The following is a 24,496-nucleotide window of genomic DNA, read 5'->3' on the forward strand; positions in this document are numbered from 1 at the left end:
AGAGAGAGTGGGGGAGAGAGAGAAGAGAGAACAGGACGTGGTGGTATTGAGAGAGAGGGAGAGAGAATCGAGACTGTAGGAGTGGTTGGCGAGACAGACTGAGGGGAGTGGCGGAGACAAGATACAGAGGGGAGAAAGACGGTGGCGACGACCAGTGAGGGGAGAGAATGGCAGGGCGATGGACGTGGGTGAGAAATAAACATGGAGCGAGTCAGGGGGCAGAAGGAGGCATGGGAGAGAATGACTGAGGAGAGATTGGAGGGATGAGAGATGGGGAGTTAAACTGGGATAGAAACCAGGGATTGAGCCGGGGGAGATATAAGAGGGAAAGGGACGGGCCCTTGGATATCTCTGTTGATGAGTGAGAGAAACTGACAGGGATCGAAATGGGCCGCTCATTTTAAATGGAGACATATGGAAATGTCTAACATTCCAAATTTTCCATGTAAATTCCTTTAGGATCAATGAAGTGACTATTTATCTATCTGTGTAGGCGGGTGGCTGGGTACATTTGAACTGGAGATAAGAGGGGAACGGGCACAGAAGCATAGATCAATCACAGCCATGCTGAATAAACATGATATTGTAAGACACCCTCCTCATCTTAATTGATTTCCCTGTAGTCTGAGGGCGTACCCCTGGACCTGGGCTCTGCATTATGAGAAACATCCTCTCCATATCCTCTCTATCTCGGCTTTACAGTATTCAGGAAACATGCCTCACTCCACCTCCACACCCCGCCCATAATCCTAAACTCCAGCGGGAACAGCACAGGGACATCAAATACCATGAGCTGGAGTCTTGTTCAGCAGCTTCAGGTGCAGCACCTCGTTCAGAACCATCTGAAAATCCAAACAAACACCACCCACCGCCTTTCTTATTTCACCAAAAAACTCCAACAGGTCTGTCTGGGAAGATTTCTCCTGAGGAAAACCATGCCGACTTTAGCCGTACGGGGAGGATTTAAAAGGACAGTCATGGAACAGAATCACTGGCAGGGTCCAGCTGGCCTGAGTTAACTCTCTACTGTATACTAGGTGTGTTATAAATTCACTTAAGTACCAGAGTCAGAGTTTAAAATAAACTGATTTATTTGTCTCAGATCGAGAAAATTAAACTCCAGTCACATTAAAGGTGAATTTGCAGCAGAAGAAACTCCTCCCATGCCAGTGACCAGTGTGCAGAACTGGGTGTGGTGAGCAGCAGCAATAATTGCAGAGTTCAGCACCGACAGTCACTCTCGAAATTGCATTCATCAGCGGTGATGGACAAATATCCAGCATGCAACTCATTGAAACTTTCTCCCCAGTGTGATCCCAGTAGTGTGTCACAAGTGTAACGTGCTGTAAGGTTTCACTGCTAATGTAATGGCCTCTCTGTAATGTTTCACTGCTGAGGTAATGGTTTCTCTGTGGCAGCAATGTTCATATTATGACTAGAGATACGGGTTATGGAGTGCGGGGCTATCCGATGATAGAAATGATCTTTCTTGTGAGTCTGGAAGAGGGAATATGTGGTCTTTCGCAAGGGAGAGATGAGAAGACGTGAATGGAGAGAGTGGGCCATTCTTCTTTGTTTACTTTACTAACCCTATAGTCAAAGTAAGAATTATAAAGCTCAATCGTTTAATTGCATATTGTGTACTGCTTGTTATTTCGGGGAACTGATTTGTAAACGGGGACACATCACACACCATCCACCTGAACGAGATTTCACAAGTTTGGCCGGGCTGGGGGGGCTATTACCCCCTATATTAAGCTGCTAGCCGAAGCGAGAGTTACATAAGCCGAGATGACTGAGTGAATCACTTCCCACATTCACAGCAGGTGAATGGCTACTCTCCAGTGTGAAGTCAATGATGCACATTTGGTTGATTTGGCTGTGAGAATCTCTTCCCAAAGTCTGAGCAAGTGATAGGCCTCTACCCAGTGTGAACTCACTGGTGTCTCTGCAGTTGAGATGACCAAGTGAATCCCTTCCCACAATCAGAACAGGTGAACGGCTGCTCCCTGGTGTGAACTCGCTTGTGTGCCATTGGGGTGGATGACCGAGTGAATCCCTTCCCACAGTCTGAGCAGGTGAATGGCCTCTCGCCAGTGTGAATTCGCTGATCCTTCAGGATAGATGAGCAAATTAATCCCTTCCCACAGTCCTAGCAGGTGATCGGCCTCTCTCCAGTGTGAAATCGCTGATGTGCCTTCAGTATAGATGACCGAGTGAATCCCTTCCCACAGTCTGAGCAGGTGAACGGCCTCTCTCCAGTGTGAACTCGCTGATGTACCTTCAGTTGGGATGAGCAAGTGAATCCCTTCCCACAGTCTGAGCAGGTGAACGGCCTCTCCCCAGTGTGAACTCGCTGATGAACCTTCAGGTCAGATGAGTAAGTGAATCCCTTCCCACAGTCTGAGCAGGTGAACGGCCTCTCCCCAGTGTGAACTCGCTGATGTACCATCAGCTGAGATGAGCAAGGGAATCCCTTCCCACAGTCTGAGCAGGTGAACGGCCTCTTGCCAGTGTGAACTTGCTGATGTACCTTAAGGTTAGATGAGCAAATGAATCCCTTCCCACAGTCCGAGCAGGTGAACGGCCGCTCCCTTGTGTGAACTCGATGGTGAGCTATTAGGTAAGAGGACCGAATGAATCCCTTCCCACAGTCTGAGCAGGTGAATGGCCTCTCGCCAGTGTGAACTTGCTGATGTGTCTTCAGGTTAGATGAGCAAATGAATCCCTTCCCACAGTCCGAGCAGGTGAACGGCCGCTCCCCGGTGTGGACACGCTGGTGTTTCATTAGCGAGGATGACTGAGTGAATCCTGTCCCACAGTCTGAGCAGGTGAATGGCTTCTCCCCGGTGTGAACACGCTGATGTACCTTCAGTTGAGATGACCGAGTGAATCCCTTCCCACAGTCTGAGCAGGTGAATGGCCTCTCTCCAGTGTGAACTCGCTGGTGTACCATTAGGTCAGATGACCGAGTGAATCCCTTCCCACAGTCTGAGCAGGTGAACGGCCTCTCCCCAGTGTGAACTCGCTGATGCACCTTCAGTTGGGATAAGCAAGTGAATCCCTTCCCACAGTCCAAGCAGGTGAATGGCCTCTCTCCAGTGTGAACTGACTTGTGTACCAGTAGTTTAGATGGCCGAGTGAATCCCTTCCCACAGTCCAAGCAGGTGAATGGCCTCTCCCCAGTGTGAACTCGCAGATGAGCCATTAGGTCAGATAAGCAAGTGAATACCGTCCCACAGTCTGAGCAGGTGAACGGCCGCTCCCCGGTGTGAACTCACTGGTGAGCCATTATGTCAGATGACCAAGTGAATTTTTCCCCACAAATTCAGCAGATGACCACCATGTGCCCAGTGTGACCTGACTCGTGTGTCCACAAGTGGGAAGACCGACTGAATCCCTTCTCACACACAGAACGAGTGAATGGCCTTGTCCCAGTGTGAACTTGCTGATGTACCTTCAGTTGAGATGACGAACTGAATCCATTCCCACTGTCTGAGCAGGTGAATGGGTTCCCCCATATAAAATAACGGGCGTGCCAGTCGGTCAGATGATCGAGTGAATCCCTCCCCACAGTCTGAGTAGGAAGGAAGATGAAGTGAATCCCTTGCTCCACTTCTTAAATATCTGGTCAGAGACAGCAAAACTGGCGTGATCTGTTTGAGATTCCAGTAGACGAATTCCTCATCATTTTCAACCTGTAAAAAGATTTACAAAATCCATCAATGGGTGTAGGACAACGTTTCAGTTGAGATCACTTGACTTGTCAAGGTGTGATATGTCTTCACACCGTTACAGTGAAGTTCAACACAAGTTGGAGAGAGAAGTCATCTTCTAACTGGGCACAGTGCTGGTATCTGGAATGACCCTCAAATTCTCTGATGCTCTTCCTGTCTCTATGAGAATGGGGCATTTCTGCCAACTCCAATCTGCGACCTGGCTCAGTTTGACTCTCTCCCTTGTTATTATTCCCTGTTCCCACTGAGCTGCATGGGTTCCTGACCCCACATTAACTGAAACACTCTCACACAAATAGCCAGCAGTGCATTCCACACACTCACCACTCTCTGTGTAAAAAACTTACCCCTGACATCCCCTCGGTATAAATTTCCAAGCACTTTAAAACTATGCCCCTCGTGTTAGCCATTTTAGACCTGGGAAAAATCCTCTGGCTATCCACAGGATCAATGCCCCTCATCATCTTATCCACCTAAAATATGCTCTAAACATAAACAAGGGAAGCATACATTGCTTTGAGGTTTTATTAGAAGTATGTAAAATTATTAGGGTACAGATAGGGTAAATGCAAGCAGCATTTTCCACTGAGGTTGGATGCGATGATAACCAGAGATCATGGGTAAGTGGGGAAGGTGAAAATTTAATGGGAGCATGTGGAATAGCTCTTTGCTAAAATGGTTGTGAGAGTGTGGAGAGAGATGCCAGCACAAGTTGTGAATATGAGCTGTTTCAGCATTTAAAAGAAGTCTGGATGGGAGCCTGGATGGTAGGGGTATGGAGGGTGATGGTCCCGGTGCAGGTAGTTGCATTAGACAGCTTAAATGGTTTTTCAGCATTGACTAGATGGGCCAAATAGCCTGTTTCTGTACTGAACTTCTGCATGATTCTATGACAGAGAAGCTGGCCAAACATGTTTGGAAGGGAAAAGGTAGGAGTGACAACGGAGCAGCAATGGCTGGAGTTTCTGGGAGCAATTCGGGAGCTGAGTGATCGATACATCCCAAAGAAGTGGAAGCATTGAAAAGGCAGGAGGACACAACCGTGGCTGAAATGGGAAGCCAAAGCCAACATAAAAGCCAAAGAGAGGGCAAACAAAAGAACAAAAACTATTGGGAAGCTTTTAGAAACCAATAGCAGATGACTAGAAAGAAGTCAGATGAGCTCAGTGTGTGGAATCATGATATTGTAGACATTAATGAGTCTTTTCTAGCACCCAACAGTCTGAGGCATTTAGAGGAACAAAATATCCGGGGCCTCAATATCTCTTGAAAACCCAGGTTCTCTGCACCAGTTACCTTTCAACTTTTATTTTGGCAAGCACATACAAACTCTACACCCTCAAAATTTCACTTCTGAAGGCCTCCCACTTACCAAATACTCCTTTGCCAGAAAACAGCCTGTCCCACACATGCCAGATCCTTTGTGATAACATCAAAATTGACCTTTCTCCAATTTAGAATCTCAACTCGTGATCCAGATCTTTCTTTTTCCATATTTACTTTGAATCTCATGGCATTATGATCACTAATTGCTGTCACCAGCCCTGGATCATTTCCTAACAGCTTATTGCACACTTCTACATCGGGAACTCTACACACTGATTAAGGGCACGTTTGACAAACTCTACCTCATCTAGTCCTTTTACAGCATGGGAGTCCCAGACAATATCTGGAAAGTTAAAATCACTTACTGAATCAACTTTTGTTTCTTGGCATGTTCTGCGACCTCTCTGGCAATTTGTTTCTCTAAATCCCTCAGACTGTTGGGTGCAACCAAGTCACATTAATGGCTACAATATTATAATTGTTTGTCCTGAGCTCATCTGGCTTTCCTACGATGCTTCTTGCATTGTGATATACACAGCTCAGCACATTCATCGCACCATGGTCAGCCATTTCATTGCTGACTCTGGCTGAAGTCTGAACAGCATCTGAATGGTGTCAAGTAAACAAATTCTCCTTCATTGGCACAAAAAAAAGGAGCTGATTGTGGATTACAGGAGAAATGGAGAAAGGCTAGCCCCTATTTACATCAATGGATCTGGGGTTGAGAGGGTGAACAGCTTTTAGATCCTCAGCACAAACATCACCAAGGATCTCATATTGTCTGTACATATCGGCTGTGTTGTGAAAAGAGCATAGCAACCCATTTTTCACCTCAGATGGTTGAAGAAGTTTCGTATGGGCGTCAAATCCTAAGAGCTTTCTACAGGGAGACAATTGAGAGCATCCTGACTAGCTGCATCACAGCCTGGTATGTGAACTGTACTTCCCTTAATCACAGGAACCTGCACAGAGTGGTGTGGACAGCCCAGCGCATCTGTAGATGTGAACTTCCCATGATTCAGGACATTTACAGATATAGGTGTTTAAAAGGAGCCCAAAGTATATTGAGGACGCAATTCACCACAACCACAAACTGATCCTGATGCTACCATCCAGGAAACGGTACCACAGCAAAAGGACCAACAGGCTCTGGGACATCATCTTCTACCAGGCCATCAGACTGATTAATTCATGCTGATATAATTGCATTTCGATGTTATATTGACTGTCCTATGTACAAATGATTTATTAGAAATTACTATAACTTACACATTGCACATTTAGATGGAGATGTAATGTAAATATTTCTACTCCTCATGTTTATGAAGGATGTATGTAATAAAGTCAATTCAATTCAATTCACCCTCTCCACTATCTGTTCTGTCACTCTGGCTCCAATACCCTCTACAACTTATTTTAACCACATCACCCTCCCCCCCACACTAGATCTGGCAAGCTTTAACACTAGAATATTAGTCTCCTTCTTGTTCCATTCCCATAACAAATGAATCCCCTATCACCCCTTTGATTTTCCACTGCCAGGTGATCACCCCCAACAGTTTCCAAAGTGGTCTACCTGGTGTTGTGTGGGATGGCCACAAGAGTACTCTGCGACAGCTCTTTAACCTCATTCCCCTTTGTAACTGTCACCCAGTTTCCTGTGTCCTGCACCTTGGGAGTAACTCACATCTCTTCATGTCACTCACATCTATCGCCCCCTCTGACTCCCAGCTGGTCCAGAATTCATTCATTTCAAGTTCCAACTCCTTAGTGCAGGGTTACAAGCTGCATTTGGATGCACATCTTGTAGTGAGAGCATCCGGGACACTGGAGGTCTCCCCACCTTCCCACCAATGTCCCCTCTAATTTGTAATGACCAGTGTGCACATAAATCATGTACTGTGCATACGTGACAACATGTGCACAGTGATTTTTATATAGTGAGGTACTCATTTTAACAGCAAGCAAATCACTGTCGATAAGGACTTTGATCTCCTGTTTGTGTGGGAGTTCATCTGCACTCTCACACAAACTACGTAGCAGGACTGTAACAGGTAATGAAGGATTTTCTCACCAAAGCTTTTGCATGTTGTCCATAAGTGGTTTGTTTGCTAAATTACCCTTTAAAAAGTCAGAGTTCCAAATATCACTCCACTTCTTCCCACTTGTAAATTCTACAACAACTTTTGCATCACCACAATACACACAGGTAACATAAGTTTCTATAATGGACATAAATATTTACTGTGAACTCTCCTGAGGAATTAAGGATATATAAAAAAAAAACATTTTGAACCTATGCAATCTCTGGCTAAAGGAATATTTGGGACTGAATAGGAATTTTTGAACTGAAGTAAACACTGTCTTCAGTGGTTAGCAAAAACAGGCTTATTACCAGTTCTCTGTGGCTTGCAGAGAGACACACTGAGATGATAATATTATACATTGTACCCTCGTTAGCGATAACATTATGCATTCTATCCTCATTACTTGATAACATTATACATCTACCCTCGTTAGTTGATAACATTATGTATTCTACCCTCGTTAGTTGATAACATTATACATTCTACCCTCATTAGCTGATAACATTATACACTGTACCCTCGTTTGAGTAAAAGGAGGAGGACTCGCTGATTAGGACAGGAATGAACACATCTGTAATTAAGTCAGGGCCTTGCAAAGGGAATAACTGATAAGGACTGGACAGTACATCCATCTGTAATTAAGACCTTGATTTAGTGAACTCTCTTATCTAAGTAATTAAGTTTTGCACCTACAGACTTGGTGGGCATACCAGTTCATTAACATCTTGCAATAGTAATGTATGGGGCTTACTATGTATAAATACACGGCTGTAACCTGACTAAGTCAGTCCACTTGTCAGATGATGGCAGTGCTTATGTGCCTTCCCTCTGACCACTGGGTCTCAAACTCCCGCAGGAGAATGCGTAATAACCTGTGGTGACGATAAGGAGCTGGTCTCCCGGGTTTTATTCAGATTCAACTGTAACATTTGGCATCACAAACAGGATCCCAATACAGAGAGTGCCAAGCAGACAGGCTGAGTAAGCGGCTGGACCACTCTGGGGATGGTGGAGACTGACCAGGCGTCCAATATGTATTTTACTTTTTGTTAGGACCTTTCAAGGTACGGACCCTCGCCCAAGGCTGATTATGTACCTTGATAGGATCGGGAAAGGATCTGTTGGGAGACTCGTATAAGGCCCCATAAAGAAAAGAAAAATCAGCACAGTTTGCTCAGTGTGTCTGCTGTACTATCCAAATGCTTAATGCGACCACGCAAGATTTATTCGGTCTCTGCTGCATGATTCTCTCAGCTGATGAGGGGCGGAAATGGAAGGCAGAACTGAGATACCAAACCTATCAGGAGTTACAGGCGGGAATCCATAATGAGAATGAACAGATAGACCAGATCATTCAAGCCTTGGAAAGGGCTCTTCAGCAATCTGTAAACATCACTGAAGTACTTCAATGCAAACCTAAGCATGGAGAAACAGGACCACATTATCGGGAGTGATTTCTGGCCTGCTACGGCACTTTCACAGAAAACCAAGTCTTTACTGATGGGAATCTGTTCCCCCCAGTTTATTGTCTTACTGCTCCAATGTGCACCAACTAAGTTAGCCAACATGATTAAAACAAATAAAATGGATTGGACTGACAATGACTGAAATCGAATGCGATGAGCTTTGACATATTATTGGGATCCTACATTCGTATCCCGATCAAACCCAAAGGGAACTAATATTAAAGGTGAATATGTTCAGTTGGAAAAAAGACATGATTGTGCTATATCTGGGGATAAGAAATGGGAACAAAAACCTACCAAGGGACAGGTGGGGACAGCAATCTGTTTAGAAATTGACAATCAAGGATGCTTCCGACCGTGAGTACCACCACTCAGGAAGAGCCCAATGCAATATTGCAAGTTGCTGAAATTCCCCCACTGTTTCTGATTGATATGGGGGAATCCACAACCTCTCTCGACCAGGAAATGGCATCGGAAAAGGGATTCCAGCTATCAGACGTTACAATCACTGTGCCTGGGTTCGAAGGGACGGAGCATACGTATTCACGTACCCAGCCACTGCAGGTGGAATTCCAGGGGACCCAGTGTGAGGTTTCATTTACAGTCACCACAAGTCGGGGGTGTAATTCAGCAGAGAGAGACTTCCTTTGTCCATTGGAAGTTGAGATTCTCTGTGTGGACAAGAGTATCACCCTGGGACTAGTGAACAACTGACAACATCCCCAGTTTCTGAACACCCAGTGGTGGGAACTTAATCTGGACTCCACTGTGTTTGAACCCCTTCTGCCACCGGGCGACCCTCATGTGACTCTGTGCTATGCATTCCTCGAGGGACAGAAGTTCCCAGTCACGATGATTGGAGATTAAAGGAAGAGAGGACAGTGCATTACTGGCTGCGGTTCTGGATTTCCTTTGGCGACAGGTAGGACTGGTGGTTTTCTATATCACCATTAGGGTTTGCCCTGAGTTCAAGCCAAAGAGCCTGGGTTCCTTGCCTACATTTTGATGCAAGAAATCTCCAGCAACGAGGGAAACTGGCAAAGCTTGGTCGCGGGACAACTCAAATACTGGAAGGACTCTGATCCAAAGGCGGGACATCTGGTAAGACACTCTTTTAATATTGACCGAACCCTAGATGTTGTACCCCATCTCTGGGCAACTTCAGGCCATGAAGTTGGCCTCACCAACTGCCCCCCCGTCTGGATCACCATGAAAGAAGGACAGACTCTCCCAGCCATTCCACAATATCCCCTCAAGCCTGAGGCAACGTTTTATGAGAATGTACGCTCTTTTGTGGATCCATCAGGAAAACGATATTCTGGTGATGCGATACTGACGGACAGTGAAGTAATTGAGCAGGCCCCTTTTGAAGCAGCTGTCTCCGTCCAGAAGGCTGAGCTGTTTGCTCTGACTCGTGCCTGTATCCTAGCAACAGACTTAAGTGCGAACGTTTACACAGACTCTTGTTATGCATTTGAAGTTGTACATGACTACAGGGCTCTCTGGGAACAGGGGGATTTCGGAATTCTTCTGGCCACCCCATTAGTAATGTCACCTTTGTAAACAACTTACTCACCGCTCTACAGCTACCTCAAGTTTTGGCTATTATTAAATGTGCAGCCCACACCCACATGTCTGACCCACATGTACATGTACACCCACATGTAACGCAATGCTTTAGCAGATAAGACAGCGAAAAGTGCGGCACAATCCTCGGTAGTTGTAGTCCTCTTGGGTTCCCATCAAGCAATCCTCTGTGACTTAAGCAGAATGGGTTTGCCAGACACGCGGGAGGTATGTACTTTTCAGGGGGACGTCTCTGAGGAGGAGCACAAACTGTGGTCCCAGATGGGGTGCCAGAAAGACCCTGACCTTGGTTTTAAGATTACCCCAGCTGGACGGGTTTGTGTTCCTACACAGTTTTTACCAATATTGGTCAATTATATATATAATTGTACACACCTGGGAAAGGAGGGAATGGTTGGTAACCTGTACCCTGCACTCCGGGTATGACTCCCTTGACAGGTGGACAAGTTGATTTTATTGAGTTGCCTCGAGTACATTGCTATATATATTGCTAAGTTATTACAAATGTGTTTAGTAGATGGATTGAAGCTATTCCAACTACCAATAATAGCGCTATGACTGCTGTGAAGGTATTAATACAGGATACAATTCTCAGGTATGGCCTGCCAGAGATGCTGAGCTCTGACAATGGCCCACACTTTGTGGTGAAAGTAAACGAAGGGGTATGTAATGAACTAGCTATCAAGCAATAGTTCCACTGTGTACACCACCCACGGGCCACTGGCATAGCGGAAAGAGTCAATGGTACTCTGAAGAGGAAATTGGCCAAACTAACAGTGGAGACTGGGCTCATTTGGTTGAAGGTCCTACTGTTAGCCCTATTCCACATGAGGGTTACCCCACAGGGTTAAGCAAGGTTAACACCAGCTGAAATCATTTATGGACGGCCCATGAGGACATCCTGGGGACCTAGACCATGTGTACCATTGCTCCCAGAAAGTCTACCAGCAAAATTGGATATGCATACCCTCGGAGAAAAGATGGGGAAATATATATGCCAACTAAAAAAGATTTTCCAAGCATTACATTCACAGGTATGACAGGCTTACAAGGAAGAGAACTACCCCGCAGAGAGGAGTGACTATTCCACCATAGAACCTGGGAATTTTGTCCTGACCAAGAACTGGGATCGAGGAAAACTCAAGACCTCGGTGAAGAGGACCATATCAGGTGTTACTGACCCCTTCCACGGCTGTGAGACTGAAGGGGCAATCTCAGTGGATACATCGAACATACTACAAATGTGTTACTGAAGGAACTAAGTAGAAGGACTATCTCAGACTAAATGAAATTGTATTGGTTGATTGTGGTGTGACGAACCTCTACGTTTCTTGCCATGGGCTGTCATTTTAAGAGAGTGCCTGAGTGACATCAGCCGCCGGCTTTCTCAGCTCCTGTTTGATTCTTACTGAGAGAGAGGGAGGGGTGGAACTATTTGACTCTGCAGCGTGTTTACACTTGCTCACAGCTTGTGTTTACATAGCTCGCAGTTTGTTTTATTTAAGCAAGGACAGTCAGATGAAGAGAAAGAAAGGAGATGGAAGGTTCAAAACAAAGAACCTAGTGGCCAAAGGTCACTGTTTGAACACTCCTGTGCCCACAAGAGCGGGTTGATTATTGATCCAGCATATACCGAATGTGTGATTGTCACTTTGTTTGATCCACTGGAGTGGATCTGTTGGTTTGGGAGAATCCTGTGAAGACCACTTGTGCTAACCCTTGCCTGGGGGTGGTAATTCACTTGAAGAGGGTACCCCTGTGACAAATCACTGTTGGTGATAATTCCTACAATCCATATGTGGATTTTGTTGGGAGTATCCCGTGGCCACCACTTTTGTTAACCCTTAACTAGATTTGGGAGTGTTATGTGGTACCCACTTGTGAGAGGGGATATTCTGTGGAAATCACTGTTGGTAATACTTTGTGTGTTGGATCTGGATTGGGAGTACCTTGTGGAATCTGCCTGGGTGTTAACCCTTGCCTGGGTGGTAGTTCCCTTTGAAGATGGTACCCCTGTCGTAAGCTACTTTTGCTGATAATTCGAATGTGGATTTGGAATGACAATGGATATGACTTATGGCGAATGTTATCTTGTTTTACATCCGTGGAATTTGTAGAATTCGATGTAATTGCCTTCTCTCGACATTCACCCTGGATTACAAATTTTTCTCTCTCATCATTGATTCCGTGAATAAACTGAACTTTCATACTTTACCATCTCAAGACTTTAAGCTTGGTATTGCCTGAGCTCAACGGTTTGGAAGTTATATTTACACATATGTATGCTCATAACACCATTAATTTTTGATTATTTTGCTTAAGTTGTTATATTATAAGTAGATACTAATAAAGATAGTAGTTTTAACATCAAAACCAGACTCCATGTGTGGTCTATGGCTGCTGGTTTATTTAAACCATTACAGGTACGTAACAGTGGTGTTCGTGTTTACGTCTTTGAGAGGGAACACCTCAGCATCCAGGGGCCCCCATGTTAACACCTTTCTGTCTCTCTGTCACACCAATCCCAAACCGGTAGAACTAGGGTCTTGCTGGGTTTGTGCCGAAATTCTGTAGCATGGTAAAACTATGATTCCAATGTCAGTAATTCCGCTCAACCAGAGTGAGGAACTCTCAGCCTGGGCTTTCTCAAACAACACCGGGGAAGAGAGACTACTGTGGTCCAGTCAGAGATGACTGTGACTGTCAGTGTTTTGAGGGATGGTATCTCAGGCCCACACCAAATGGAAGTTCCTTTACTGGGGAACATGCATCCTGGCCATTCTTGCAGGTGCCCAGCAGCAAAGAGGAATAACTGAGACTGAGCGATTTTGGATGATAACTTTTCTGTCCTATGGAGTAGCCAGGGATTCATGAGAAATAATCAATTTGGCTACAGCACTTGAGGAGCTGGCCACAATACTGCAGGGGCCCTGACAGAAACACAGGGCCAAGTAACAGAAATATCCACTGAAATGACTGCAATCCGGCAAAAAGTCCTACAGAATCGTATGGCTTTAGATTTTATCGTCACTGAGAAAGGGGAACCTGTGCTATTATTGACACAGAATGCAGCACCTATATCCCTGATGAGTCTAACATTACATCCCTCTCCAAGCACTCTGCCAAGGAGATTGACAGCATCAAGAAAGTAGGGCAGGATTTAAACCGGTTCACTGAAGGGTCGAAATGGTGGTCTTTGAAGGACTGTTCGGTAATATGTGGGGCATGATATTGCATTATGGCCCAATAGTTGTGCATATCATTGTTATAATTACTGTTGTACGCTGATAAGTCAATGCTGTACTCAGTTGCTTTCTCTGTAAAAAATAACTGCTTTGTTGATCATGTAATGATCAAAAGGAGGGAATGATAAAGTATGTAAAAGTGTTAACGGTTTGTTAAAAAAATAGCAACCTGTTTTTCTGAAAGAGACTGCTAGTGATCAACAGATGTGCTAAGCCGAGCTGAGCCATATTTCTTCTTGAGGGTAGCTGTCTAGTGTTTCTAGATGTTTATCTACTTGTGCATTCATGTGTAGAGATAGGACAGCTTCAGTCTGCTCTGTGTGTGTAAGCCATTATGACTGTTTTGTAAATTGTCTTTAGGGGCTGTCATGTAGTAAATAACTTTGGCTCCAGCCTATCTTGTGTGGGGTGTATCTGGACAGATATATCTGTGGTGTAAGGGGAATTGTTAGTCAGTTAGTGGATAGGTAGGAGCAGTGAAAAACTGTCCCTGTTTGAGCAAATAACTGAGTAAGCCCCGGGTGCTTGGAATAATGTGTTTCTACTTATATGGTCTCTGAGTGACTTTATCCGGTTCAACTTCTACACAATGGGAGTGGTTTTAAAGGGGTGGGTTGCTGGAAGCACATTACCAGACCTGGAATGATTGCAACTCGGTCTGACAGAGGCATAACTGGTTCTTCTAGGTACATTCAGTCTCACTCCAACTATTTCCTACCTTCCTTTGTACAGGTATGTAATGTCTAAAGGACCAGTGTTTGAGTAAATGAGACTCACCAAACTTTCTCCTGACTGAATCACTGGAATCTCCAAGTCCGTTGGGTCCTCTGTAATTGATGCTCTCAATCCTTGGGTTGGTTCACTTGTTGCTCTTCCCTCATCTTCAGTCGTGGTTTGCTTCCAGTTGGTGTTTCTCTTCCAATAAATCTCTCACCGCAGGTCTAACTTTAACATGAATGATAATGAAGAACATTAACGGTAAAAAGAACCAAACATGTCTGCTTAATGTTTAATTTCTGCTTAATTTTTGCTAAAAACAAAACTAAGATGGAAACATCCTCTGCATGTGCACTGTATCCAGGGTTTTCAGCATTTGGTAGGTTTACTTAACCATACATCCCTCCACCACCCCCACTGTCCCTCTGAACTCCATTGAGTACAGGTCTAGAACCATCAAATGCTTCTCTTACATAAAGCTGATTATTCCTGAGATTATTCACGTAAACCTTGTTAGCAACAACTGTACTGAATACACTTCCAGGAATAAGAGACAAATCGGTACCAGGATAATTTACAAGAAACGTTGTGGTTTCTTCACTGTTCTACCATCACAGAATGAGCCATTTCCTTTTCCAGATTAAAACAGGTCCATTTCAGGAAATATAAACCATTCCAGGGTGAATATAATAAAAAGAAACTGGAATTACCAGAAACACTCAGCAGGTAAGGAACAGCTATGGGCATAAGAACAAACTTTACAATTCAGGTTAATAATGTTTTGTCAGAATGGCTTCAAACATTTTCAGTTTTTAGTGCAGATGTCCAGCAACTTCAGTTTCTGTTTGATTCCCACTGCCTGACAGCTTGATCCCCAAGGGCATTTTACTTGGATCTAAAACTGAGATATCCAACCTTACAAACTCACACAGCTGAACCTGCCACTTACCCACCCTGAGAGTCTCATTCATTGTCCCCACATCTCAGACTGGGTAGTGCAATCCGGGATTTCCCCACAACCAATGTCCAGCAGCTTGAAATTTCTGCTTCATTGCAGAAGGACGACCATCCAGCCCCATCTGTAGAAGCACTAACCAAAGTCAAAGCCAAAACACCGACAGTTCCATATGCCTGGAATGTAGATCACAGGATTAGAGCCCAAGCACCAACTCTCCCAGTACTCTTTGCTGCCAGTAAAATGCTGTAGGGTGTCAGCCAGTCACTTCAAAAACTAGCACCTCCACACCAATGCACAACAGAACTGGTACCTGATGACCCTCCGGCATTCCAGCTAACAAAAATCGATTCTGGAAATAACTCAGCACGGCCAAAAGTGCAAAAGAACACTTCACAGTGAAAAAAAGTTTAGAAGAAAGATTGCTGATATATAACATTGCGGAGGTGGGATACAGGGTGGACCGAGGTTAACCCAGATGGTTGATGTTTCTCACTGAAGTCGGGGTGAGGAGACTGAACAGAGGTTGAACAAGATGGGCAGGGAATGACCAGATGGAACCAGGTGGGAGAAGGGATCACGGACAATCACTGATGATCCTCCAGCAATACACAGATAGTGAATGAATAGTACATACTACTGTATAAAAAGATCCTAAAATGACAAAGTTAGAACAAACAACAAGAACTTTGGCATTTACACTTTGACCCTCACCAAATTTTTATCAACACACCATAGAAAGTTTCCCATCCAGACACTTCATGCTTTGCATGGTAACTGCTCTGCCCGTGACTGCGAGGAACTGCAGAGACCTTTGGATACAGATCAGCACATCAGAGAAACCATTCTCCCATCTAGGCTTCCCAGTCGCTCGGTAAAGCAGGCAGTGAAATCAAAGATCACACAACATGGATGTTTCTCACCCACCCCAGTTCGGGAGAAGACACAACAGCCATAAATCTCAAGGACAAATGCGAGGAGCCTCAGGATGTGAGGCAGTTTGAGGGAAGTTAAAGGGACTCCGTGGCCAACATCAGATATCCCAACACAACATGGAGGAAGCATCACCACCCATCCAGGGACTATGCGCACACACCATGCGATCTTATGTCACAAAGCAGAGGGCAGGCCAGATCTGCGGTAAACAGCTTCACGTGACATTTTGGTGGGTCTTCAATTTCAAATCTGCAGAAATAGACAATCTTGACTCCATGTTTGGATCATTCAATGCAGATGAAGAGAAGTCTACACATTTTTAATGAGGCCAGGTAAGGGCTCATGGCTGACACCAGATCTCCCCGCTCCAGATCGGTCTCAATACTCCAAGGGGAAAGTGATATCATCGGCCCGCTGACAGCGACCCCGACCCCTGGCTCCCCGGCCCCGGAGGCGTGGACACTTCCCCAATCCTGAAGACAATCCACTTCAACACTGAGCAAAAAGGAAAAAAAACACCAATCATCCGGAGACACAGCATGCGTGAAGAGATTGTTACATCTGCGGTTGAATGGGAGGGGAAAATGGGGTTACGGGACCGGTAGAGTCTACCATCACTCCTGACAGAGCACTCCAGCTACCCACCACTCTGTGGAAAGAAACAAACTTGTCCCTCACATCTCCTCTCACGTTAACTGTATCAGACATTTCAACCCCCAGGAAAATCATAACGTCTGTCTACTCTATCTATTCCTCTCGTAATCTTATAAATGTCCTGCGTCGCTCTGGAGAGAAAAAAAACAAGTTTGTCCAACCTCTCATTATACCTCACACCCTCTAATGTAGACAATATCCTGGTAAACCACTTTTACACCCTCTTCTATTATTCTGACATTTCGCATTCTTAAAATAAAGCAATGATCCCAACTGATCGAAGACAGGGAATGTTTTCTAGTATTAAATGTCAGGTATTGTGAAAAACTGAGTTTAAATGCATTTGGCTATGGTGTCTGTGAACTTCTGACTTCAACTGTAGCCACTAATATGAAAAAAAGAAAATTTGCCAGTATATCAAGCAGATAAATGGCAGATTTTCTGTTCTCATGGATGAATCAACAAGCATTAATAGATTATTTGAAATGTGAAAGTGATAAGGCAGGTGATCCCCATTTTATGATTTTAGATCTAATTGAACTGCCTGATCAGAAAGATGCAACTATTGCTAAGCATCTATTGAACTGTCTCAATAACCATGGGTTTGATGACTCTTACTTGAAACAGAACCTTGTAGCATTTGCGAGTGACGGAGTGAGTGTAATGCTTGGTGTCAAATCTGGTGTTGCTACAATTCTCAAGGAACATTACTGTGATGTGACAATTTGGCACTATCTTAGTCACAGATTAGAACTTGCAGAAGGTGATTCAGTGAGAGAAGTTCACGGAATAAATCATTTTCAATCATTTACAGACATATTGTACTCAGTTTACAGTAGATTACCTCTGAACTGTCTGAATGTGCATCTCAGAATCAGAATCAGGTTTATTATCACCGGCATATGTCATGAAATTTGTTAACTTTGCAGCAGCATTTCAATGCAATGCATAATACAGAAGAAAAAAAACACAAAATAAAATAATAAAAATAAATAACTAAATCAATTACAGTGTAATTGACACTTGCTCATCGTGATTTTTATAAATGACCTGGATGAGGAAGTGGAGGGATGGGTTAGTAAATTTGCTGATGACACAAAGGTTGGAGGTGCTGTGGATATTGTTGAGGGCTGTCAGAGGTTACAGTGGGATATAGTTAAGATGCAAAACTGGGCCAAGAGGTGGCAAATGGTGTTCAACCCAGATAAGTGTGAAATGATTCATTTTGATAAGTCAAATATGATGGCAGAATATAGCATTAATGGTAAGACTTGGCAGTGCGGAGGATCAGAGAGATCTTGGGGTCTGAGTCCATAGGACACTCAAAGCTGCTACGCAGGTTGACACTGTAGTTAAGGTGGCGTCCAGTGCATTGACCTTCATCAATCATGGGACTGAATTCAGGAGCTGAGAGGTAAAGTTGCAGCTATATCGGACCCTGCTCACACCCCACTGTGCTCAGTTCTGGTCGCCTCACTACAGGAATGACGTGGAAACCTTAGAAAGTGTGCAGAGGAGACTTACAAGGATGTTGCCTGGATTGGGGAGCATGCCATATGGAAATAGGTTTAGTGAACTCAGCCTTTTCTCCTTGGAGTGACAGAAGATGAGACGTGACCTGACAGAGGTGCATAGATAGTGAGTGGTATTGATCATGTGGATACTCAGAGGCTTTTTCCCAGGGCTGAAATGGTTGCGACAAGAGGACACAGGTTTAAGGTGCAGGGGAGTAGGTACAGAGGAGATGTCAGGGGCAAGTATTTTTTTACTCAGAGAGTGGTGAGTACGTGGAATGGGCTGCCAGCAACGGTGGTGGAGGCAGATACGTTAGGGTTTTTTAAGAGATATTTGGATAGGTACATGGAGTCATCAGAGAAAAATAGAAAACAAACTAGCTTGGAAAAATAGAGGGCTATGGGTAAGCTGAGTAATTTCTAAGGTCGGGACATGTTGGCACAACTTCGTGGGCCAAAGGGCTTATATTGTGCTGTAGGTTTTCTATGTTTCTATGAATAGAGTAAAAATCATGCAAGAAACAGAAATACTATATATTTTAAAAGTGAGTTAGTGTTTAGGGGTTCAATGTCCATTTAGCAACTGGATGGCAGAGAAGAAGAAATAGTTCTTGAATTACTGAGTGTGCGTGTTCAGGCTTCCCTACCTCCCTATCTGATGGTAACATTGAGAAAAGGGCATTCCTTGGGTACTGGAGATCCTTGATAATGGACGCTGCCTTTCTGAGACAAGGCTTATAATCTTCTGGTAATCTTATAAACGTTCAGCCAGTCTCACCCCAGCCAGCACGGCTCCAGAGAAAACAACACAATCTTGTCGAACCTCTCGTTATAGTTCAGGCCCTCTAATCCAGGCAGTATCCTGGTAAACCTCTTCTGTGCCCTCTCCAAAGCCCCAACATCCTTCAGAGAATGAGGGCTACTAGAACTGTCAGAAGCACTCCAGATGTGGTCTAACTAGTTTTATAAAGCTGCGACACTACTTCCCAATATTTGAACTCACTGCTTCAACTACTAAAGACAACCACACCATTTGGCTTCTTAACCACCCGATCAATCTGTGCAGTCTCTTTCAGGGAGCGATGGAGTCTGAGATCCCTCTGATTATCAACACTGTTCAGCGTTTTGCATTTAACAGTTTACTGTCTCATACATTCGACCTACCGAGCTGCCAAGATGATCATCACTAATCGAATATCACAGTTCTCCCAGATCCTGCTGAATTTGTTGTGGTGCACAAGTACGGGAAGATACAGGGACAGAGAAACACTGACTTGTAGCAGCATCACAGGCAAGCACATTCAGTTAACACATTGTGGTGAACTGTGTGCCTGTCGGGACACGCCCCCTGCTGACTGCTCCTGTGGCTCCTCCCACAGGCCCCTGTATAAAGGAGATCTGAGGCCTGACGCTCGGCCTCAGTCTCCAGGACATCGTATGATAGACACTCACTCCTGGTTCCTTCTTCCAGTCAATAAAAGCCGATATCTCGCCTTAGGTCTCAGAGTGAGTTATTGATGGTGCATCACACATGCGACATAAATTATAAAATTCTCCCTCAGTAACAATATAGAAATATGTTTTACGTCATCCTGCTAATAGGACCAGAACAGGGGCTGAGCGGCGGCTCATCTCAGACGTTTCGGTGTGAAGGTCTCAAAACCCGGACCGACCCCGGCAGATTCTGTGAAGGAAGCGAGGCCAGGCCGCCAGTACGGGAAAATTCATCCCCTCCTTCTTCAGTGTTCACCGATCACCTTGCGTTTTTCTGTCTCTTCCTCACCTCCACCTTTTATTCTCTAGTCCTGCCGAAGGGTTTCGGCCGGTAACGTCGACTGTACTCTTTTCCTAGATGCTGCTCGGCTTGCTGAGTTCCTCCAGCATTTTGTGCGCGTTGCTCGCATTTCCAGAATCTGCAGATTTTCTCTTGTTTGAGTTCGGGAAAGTTAACTCACCACCCACCGTCAGACCTCCGCTCAGGACCGGCTTCAATACTCACCAAAGGGAAATTGTTGGTGTTGCCCCGCAGAGAATAATCCGTCCCGGCTCCCCGCCCTAGGGGAAGGACCCCTCCCGATCCCGATCCCGACTCCACCGCCGGCCCGCTTCCACAAAGGACGAAAAACAACAGGGCCCATCTCGGACTGAGCATGCGCGATGTGAAACAGGCGTCATGAGGCAGTGGGCTGGACATCGCAACCAAACCTGCAGGTAAGCGGGATCACGTGACGGTGGAGCGTCTCCCACGTGATCCGGAGACTTCACTCCTCGCCCCTCACACGCTGCCGGACCCACCGCCGCCTTTCCTGCATTATTTCAATATTTCCCTATATAATTTCCATATTTACACCAGATACGTATTTAGTTTTTCCCTCCATATCTTCTCCAATCCCTTTTCCCTCCACCCCCAGGTCACAGAGTTCTTATAGTTAGAGTTTCGATTCCCATCTCGGTCAGACACACAATTCACACCACACAGGAAATTTGCTGGTTTCATTTAAATCAGTCTATGTTTATAAACACTAATTTCTATTCACATTCCTCTGGCCTCACTGGATAGGAACACTGAAACATCAAGTGAGAAACAGGTGGGCCATTCAACCCCAATAACCATGAACAAGATGACGGCTGTTCACCCATCACAGTTACATGTTTCTGCCCGATCCTCATTTCCTCGATCCCTTCGGTCTCCACACATCTGACGGCCTCTGTTTTATGTGAGGACGATCACTGGGTTTTCACTGCCCTCTGAGTTGGGGATTTAAAGACATTCATCAAACCTCAGAGTGGAGACATTTCCCCTCATCTCAGTCCCGGACAGTCCACTCCCTTTTTCAGAGACTGGGGTCCTTGGTTCAACCAGTAATGATGTTGTGCATTTCAATGTGTTCACCTCTCAGTCCTTGATTCTCTAAATGAAAGGGTTATCACATTTGATCTTTCTTCATATGATGACCCACCACTCCAGGGATCAGTCTGGTGAATCTTCATTGCACTCTCTATAACAAATACTCTCTAACCTCTTTGTTAATCCTATATGGAATTAATTTCCATCTTCTGCAGCCCCGTGAGGCCCCAAACACTCACCTCCCGCCCCTGTCACTATTTCCACCTTCTCACCGCCCCCTCACCTGGATCCACCTCTCACTCCCCAGCTCTTGCCCCATCCCCACCCCTCACCTCTTTTCTCTGAATATTTCCCGTCCACTCTCAGTCCAGACGGAGGGTCCCGGTCTGAAATGTTGACGGTCCATTTCCCTCCACAGATGCTGCCCGACCCACTGAGTTACTCCGGCAGTTTGTTCTTTGGTCTGTATAACCCGTGTGATTATGGGGAGCGGGATTTTACATCGTATTCCAGGTACAATCTCAACAAATCCCAAATAATTGTCACTTTGCCCGGACCATTGGCCCCGCTTGCAGTGCAACAGTCTTCCGGTGTTTGCCCCCAGCACCCTCTGCTTGCCACCACCGTGGGCTCAGACATTTCCACAGATGAGCCCGTCCTGTCCCCACCAGAACAAACATCCTGTCCGCCCCCTCTCACACCATCTTCATCCTTGCAATAAAATATCCCTCTTCCTCCCTGGGGAAATGGCATCAAACCGACGGGCCGAGCGGTCTTCTGCGCCCTCTCAGCGATACATCAGACTCCGGCCGCAAGAGACGCTTCACAAACGCCCCAAATTCCCTCGGAGGGAAATGGAAATAAATCAGTAAACGGGAAGATCGAACCGGAGTGGGAGACGATGTCAACGGGGGTAACGCCCATTGCGCTGGTCCGCCTCCTCTATTGGGTGTAACCAGTGATTGACAGTCCTGCGCACCAATGGCAAAAGCGCAGCGCCTGAAGCGTTTGTTGTCTGCGGTGGGGAGCGGTCGCACGATTAGCAGACCAGCCGTTGAAACGACCAGGCTCGAGCATAGCAGCGCGTGGATGACGTAAGGCGCGTGGGGGGGGGGGGTGGGCTGTGTGACGTCACCTGCGGGACATCTTAATGCACGTGAGCAGTGATTTTTTTACTGGAAGTATAAATCGCTATTCATGCCTTCAGGTTGGAGCTACGCAGCTGGAATATTTCTTTTCAACTCTGAGTCTGTCAAGTTCATCAACTCCAGCCATCGCTATTCTGCCATCATCCCTGCTAGTGTCCCCTTCCAATCAACATTGGTGAGCTCTTCTCCCGTGCCTCCATAGTTCCCCTCACTGTACTAATACTGATGCATTTTGTACCTTTCCCTTCCGAAGTGCAGGGTGAATTCTAACCTGTTGTGATCATTGCGTCCACATGTTTCCTTTCCCAGAGACTCCCTAATCAAATTTGCTTCTTTGCACAAAACCCAATTCAGAATTATTTTTACTCTAATGTGCACAATTACAAGCTATTCTAAAAGCATCTCACAGGCATTTCCAAACTCCCTCTCTTGAGATCAATCTGATTTTCATAATTAACCTCCACCCATCCCGCTCGTGAACTGTTTGTCCCACTCCCATCGGGGGTGGGGGGAGGTGTGGGTAGACTAGGCAGCATCCTCACCAGAACAACCAGACCCTGGGACAGCTACTTTTCCCAAGCAGTTAAGGCTGTTAAATATCCCTAACCACTAACCCATCCTTCCACATCACCAAACACCTCTACTTTATAATTTTCTGTCTTTCATCTTATTTGCAGGCATCCTATGCCGAGCGTCACTTTATGGCCATACAATCAATCCATGCACATATATAAGCTGTGGATATATGTTTTCAATATCGTGTTTTTGTACTGCATTGGAGACGGAGTAAGAATTATTTCCATCTCATTTAGACTTGTCTGCTGGAAATGGAATTAAACAAACTTGAATCTTGAATAAACATTTCAGCAGGCTGCAGCGTCACATTTCTGTCCCTCAGCGTTTTTGTGGCAGAGCGTCAACTGGAGACAATGGAGTCCATAAATCGGGGGTCCTGTTACAGCGGCAAATCACCACCAGGTGGAAGTGTTGTCCTCAAAAGGGAGAGGTTTACAGCGATAAGGAGGGGTGTAGGGGCTGGAAGCCAACTCTGCAAGCGGGTGAAGTGGTAGATCTGCCCCAAACAACTCCCCTCATCATTAGTCACCGTCCCGAACGGTCCTTCCATATGAGGCAACTTTTCAACATCGTGCCTGTTTCCAGTTTTCCAGGTGTGGCCTCCTCGACATTACTGAGAGCCGATGTAGTCTCTGCATTCTGCACTCTGTCCCGATGAGATTCGGCAGATTTTGGAGATGCAGAGTAACATCCAGAAAATGCTGGAGGAAGTCAGGAGGTCAGATAGCTTCTATAGAGGGGAATAAAGCAAAACAGAGATTTCCCGCCGAGACCCTTCATCGGGACTGGAAGCGGGGAGAAGCCGGAAGAAGATGGTGTGGGGAGTGGAAAGAGTCCAAGCTGGTAGATGATAGGTGAAGCCAGATAAGAGTGAAACTGAGTGGGTGGGGGAGATGGGAGATGAAGTGAGACGTTGTGAGGTGGTAGGTGGAAAATCAAAGGGCTGAAAAGAAGGAATCTGATACGATAGGAGAGCGGACCATGGTAAAAAACTGAAGTAAAAGAGGAACCAGAGGGAGACGATTCGCAGTGGAGAAGAGAGAAGTGGGGAGACGGAATGGAGGAGACGGGCGTGTGGGCTGATGAAAAGAAAAGGTGGAGGTAGAAGTTAAAGATGTCGATGTTCATGCTATCGGGTTGTAAACTACCCGGATGATATGAGGTGTTGCTCCTCCAACCTGAGGGTGCACACATCGGGTTATTTAAACGATGAACTGGAAGAGAGAGTGGATTATTAATTTTCCCCTGGGATCCCTATTAAATCAACATCCTCTCACCTTAAATCGGTGCCCTCTGGTTGTTGATTCCAGAAAAGCGGGGAAAAGGACTGCGCACGTTCCCCATTTCTGTACACTCATAGTTTGGAACACCTGAATAATGTCAGCCTCAATCTCCTGCACTTGAAGGTGTTGATGCACCATCAATAACTCTCGGAGACGTGAGACGAGATATAGGCTTTTTATTGGCTGGAAGAAAGAACAAGCAGCAAATGACCACCACACGACATCCTGGAGACTGAGGCCGGGGCTGTGTCTCCAATCGCCTTTCTACCGGGGTCCGTGGGAGGAGCCACGGTCTGTGGGAGGGGCCACAGGAGCAGTCAGCAGTGGGGGCGTGTCTAGACAGGTATATGTAGTTCACCACAGGTGTGGAATCCCAACCTGCCCAACATCTCTCCAGAACAGCCCCTCGCGTATCGG

General features: G+C 45.6%; 1 protein-coding gene across 3 annotated transcripts; it reads right to left on the minus strand.

Moving 5' to 3' along the window:
* Positions 1-1,067: 1,067 nt before the first annotated feature.
* Positions 1,068-20,377, minus strand: LOC132407277 (zinc finger protein 239-like). 3 transcript variants are annotated; one of them, XM_059993555.1, is made up of 3 exons: positions 20,224-20,377; positions 14,226-14,393; positions 1,068-3,698 (listed from the first exon to the last, which is right to left on the minus strand). In XM_059993555.1, the coding sequence occupies exon 3, from the start codon at positions 3,206-3,208 to the stop codon at positions 2,153-2,155; it is 1,056 nt and encodes a 351-aa protein (XP_059849538.1). In that variant the 5' UTR covers positions 3,209-3,698; positions 14,226-14,393; positions 20,224-20,377; the 3' UTR covers positions 1,068-2,152. The 3 variants fall into 3 exon arrangements, with proteins under 3 accessions (XP_059849538.1, XP_059849539.1, XP_059849540.1); XM_059993556.1 differs by having other exon boundaries at positions 14,226-14,389; positions 20,224-20,360; XM_059993557.1 differs by lacking the exon at positions 20,224-20,377 and adding an exon at positions 15,119-17,201 and having other exon boundaries at positions 14,226-14,389.
* Positions 20,378-24,496: the final 4,119 nt, after the last annotated feature.

Source organism: Hypanus sabinus, chromosome 18 (assembly GCF_030144855.1).
Source record: "Hypanus sabinus isolate sHypSab1 chromosome 18, sHypSab1.hap1, whole genome shotgun sequence".
Classification (NCBI taxonomy): Eukaryota; Metazoa; Chordata; class Chondrichthyes; order Myliobatiformes; family Dasyatidae; genus Hypanus; species Hypanus sabinus.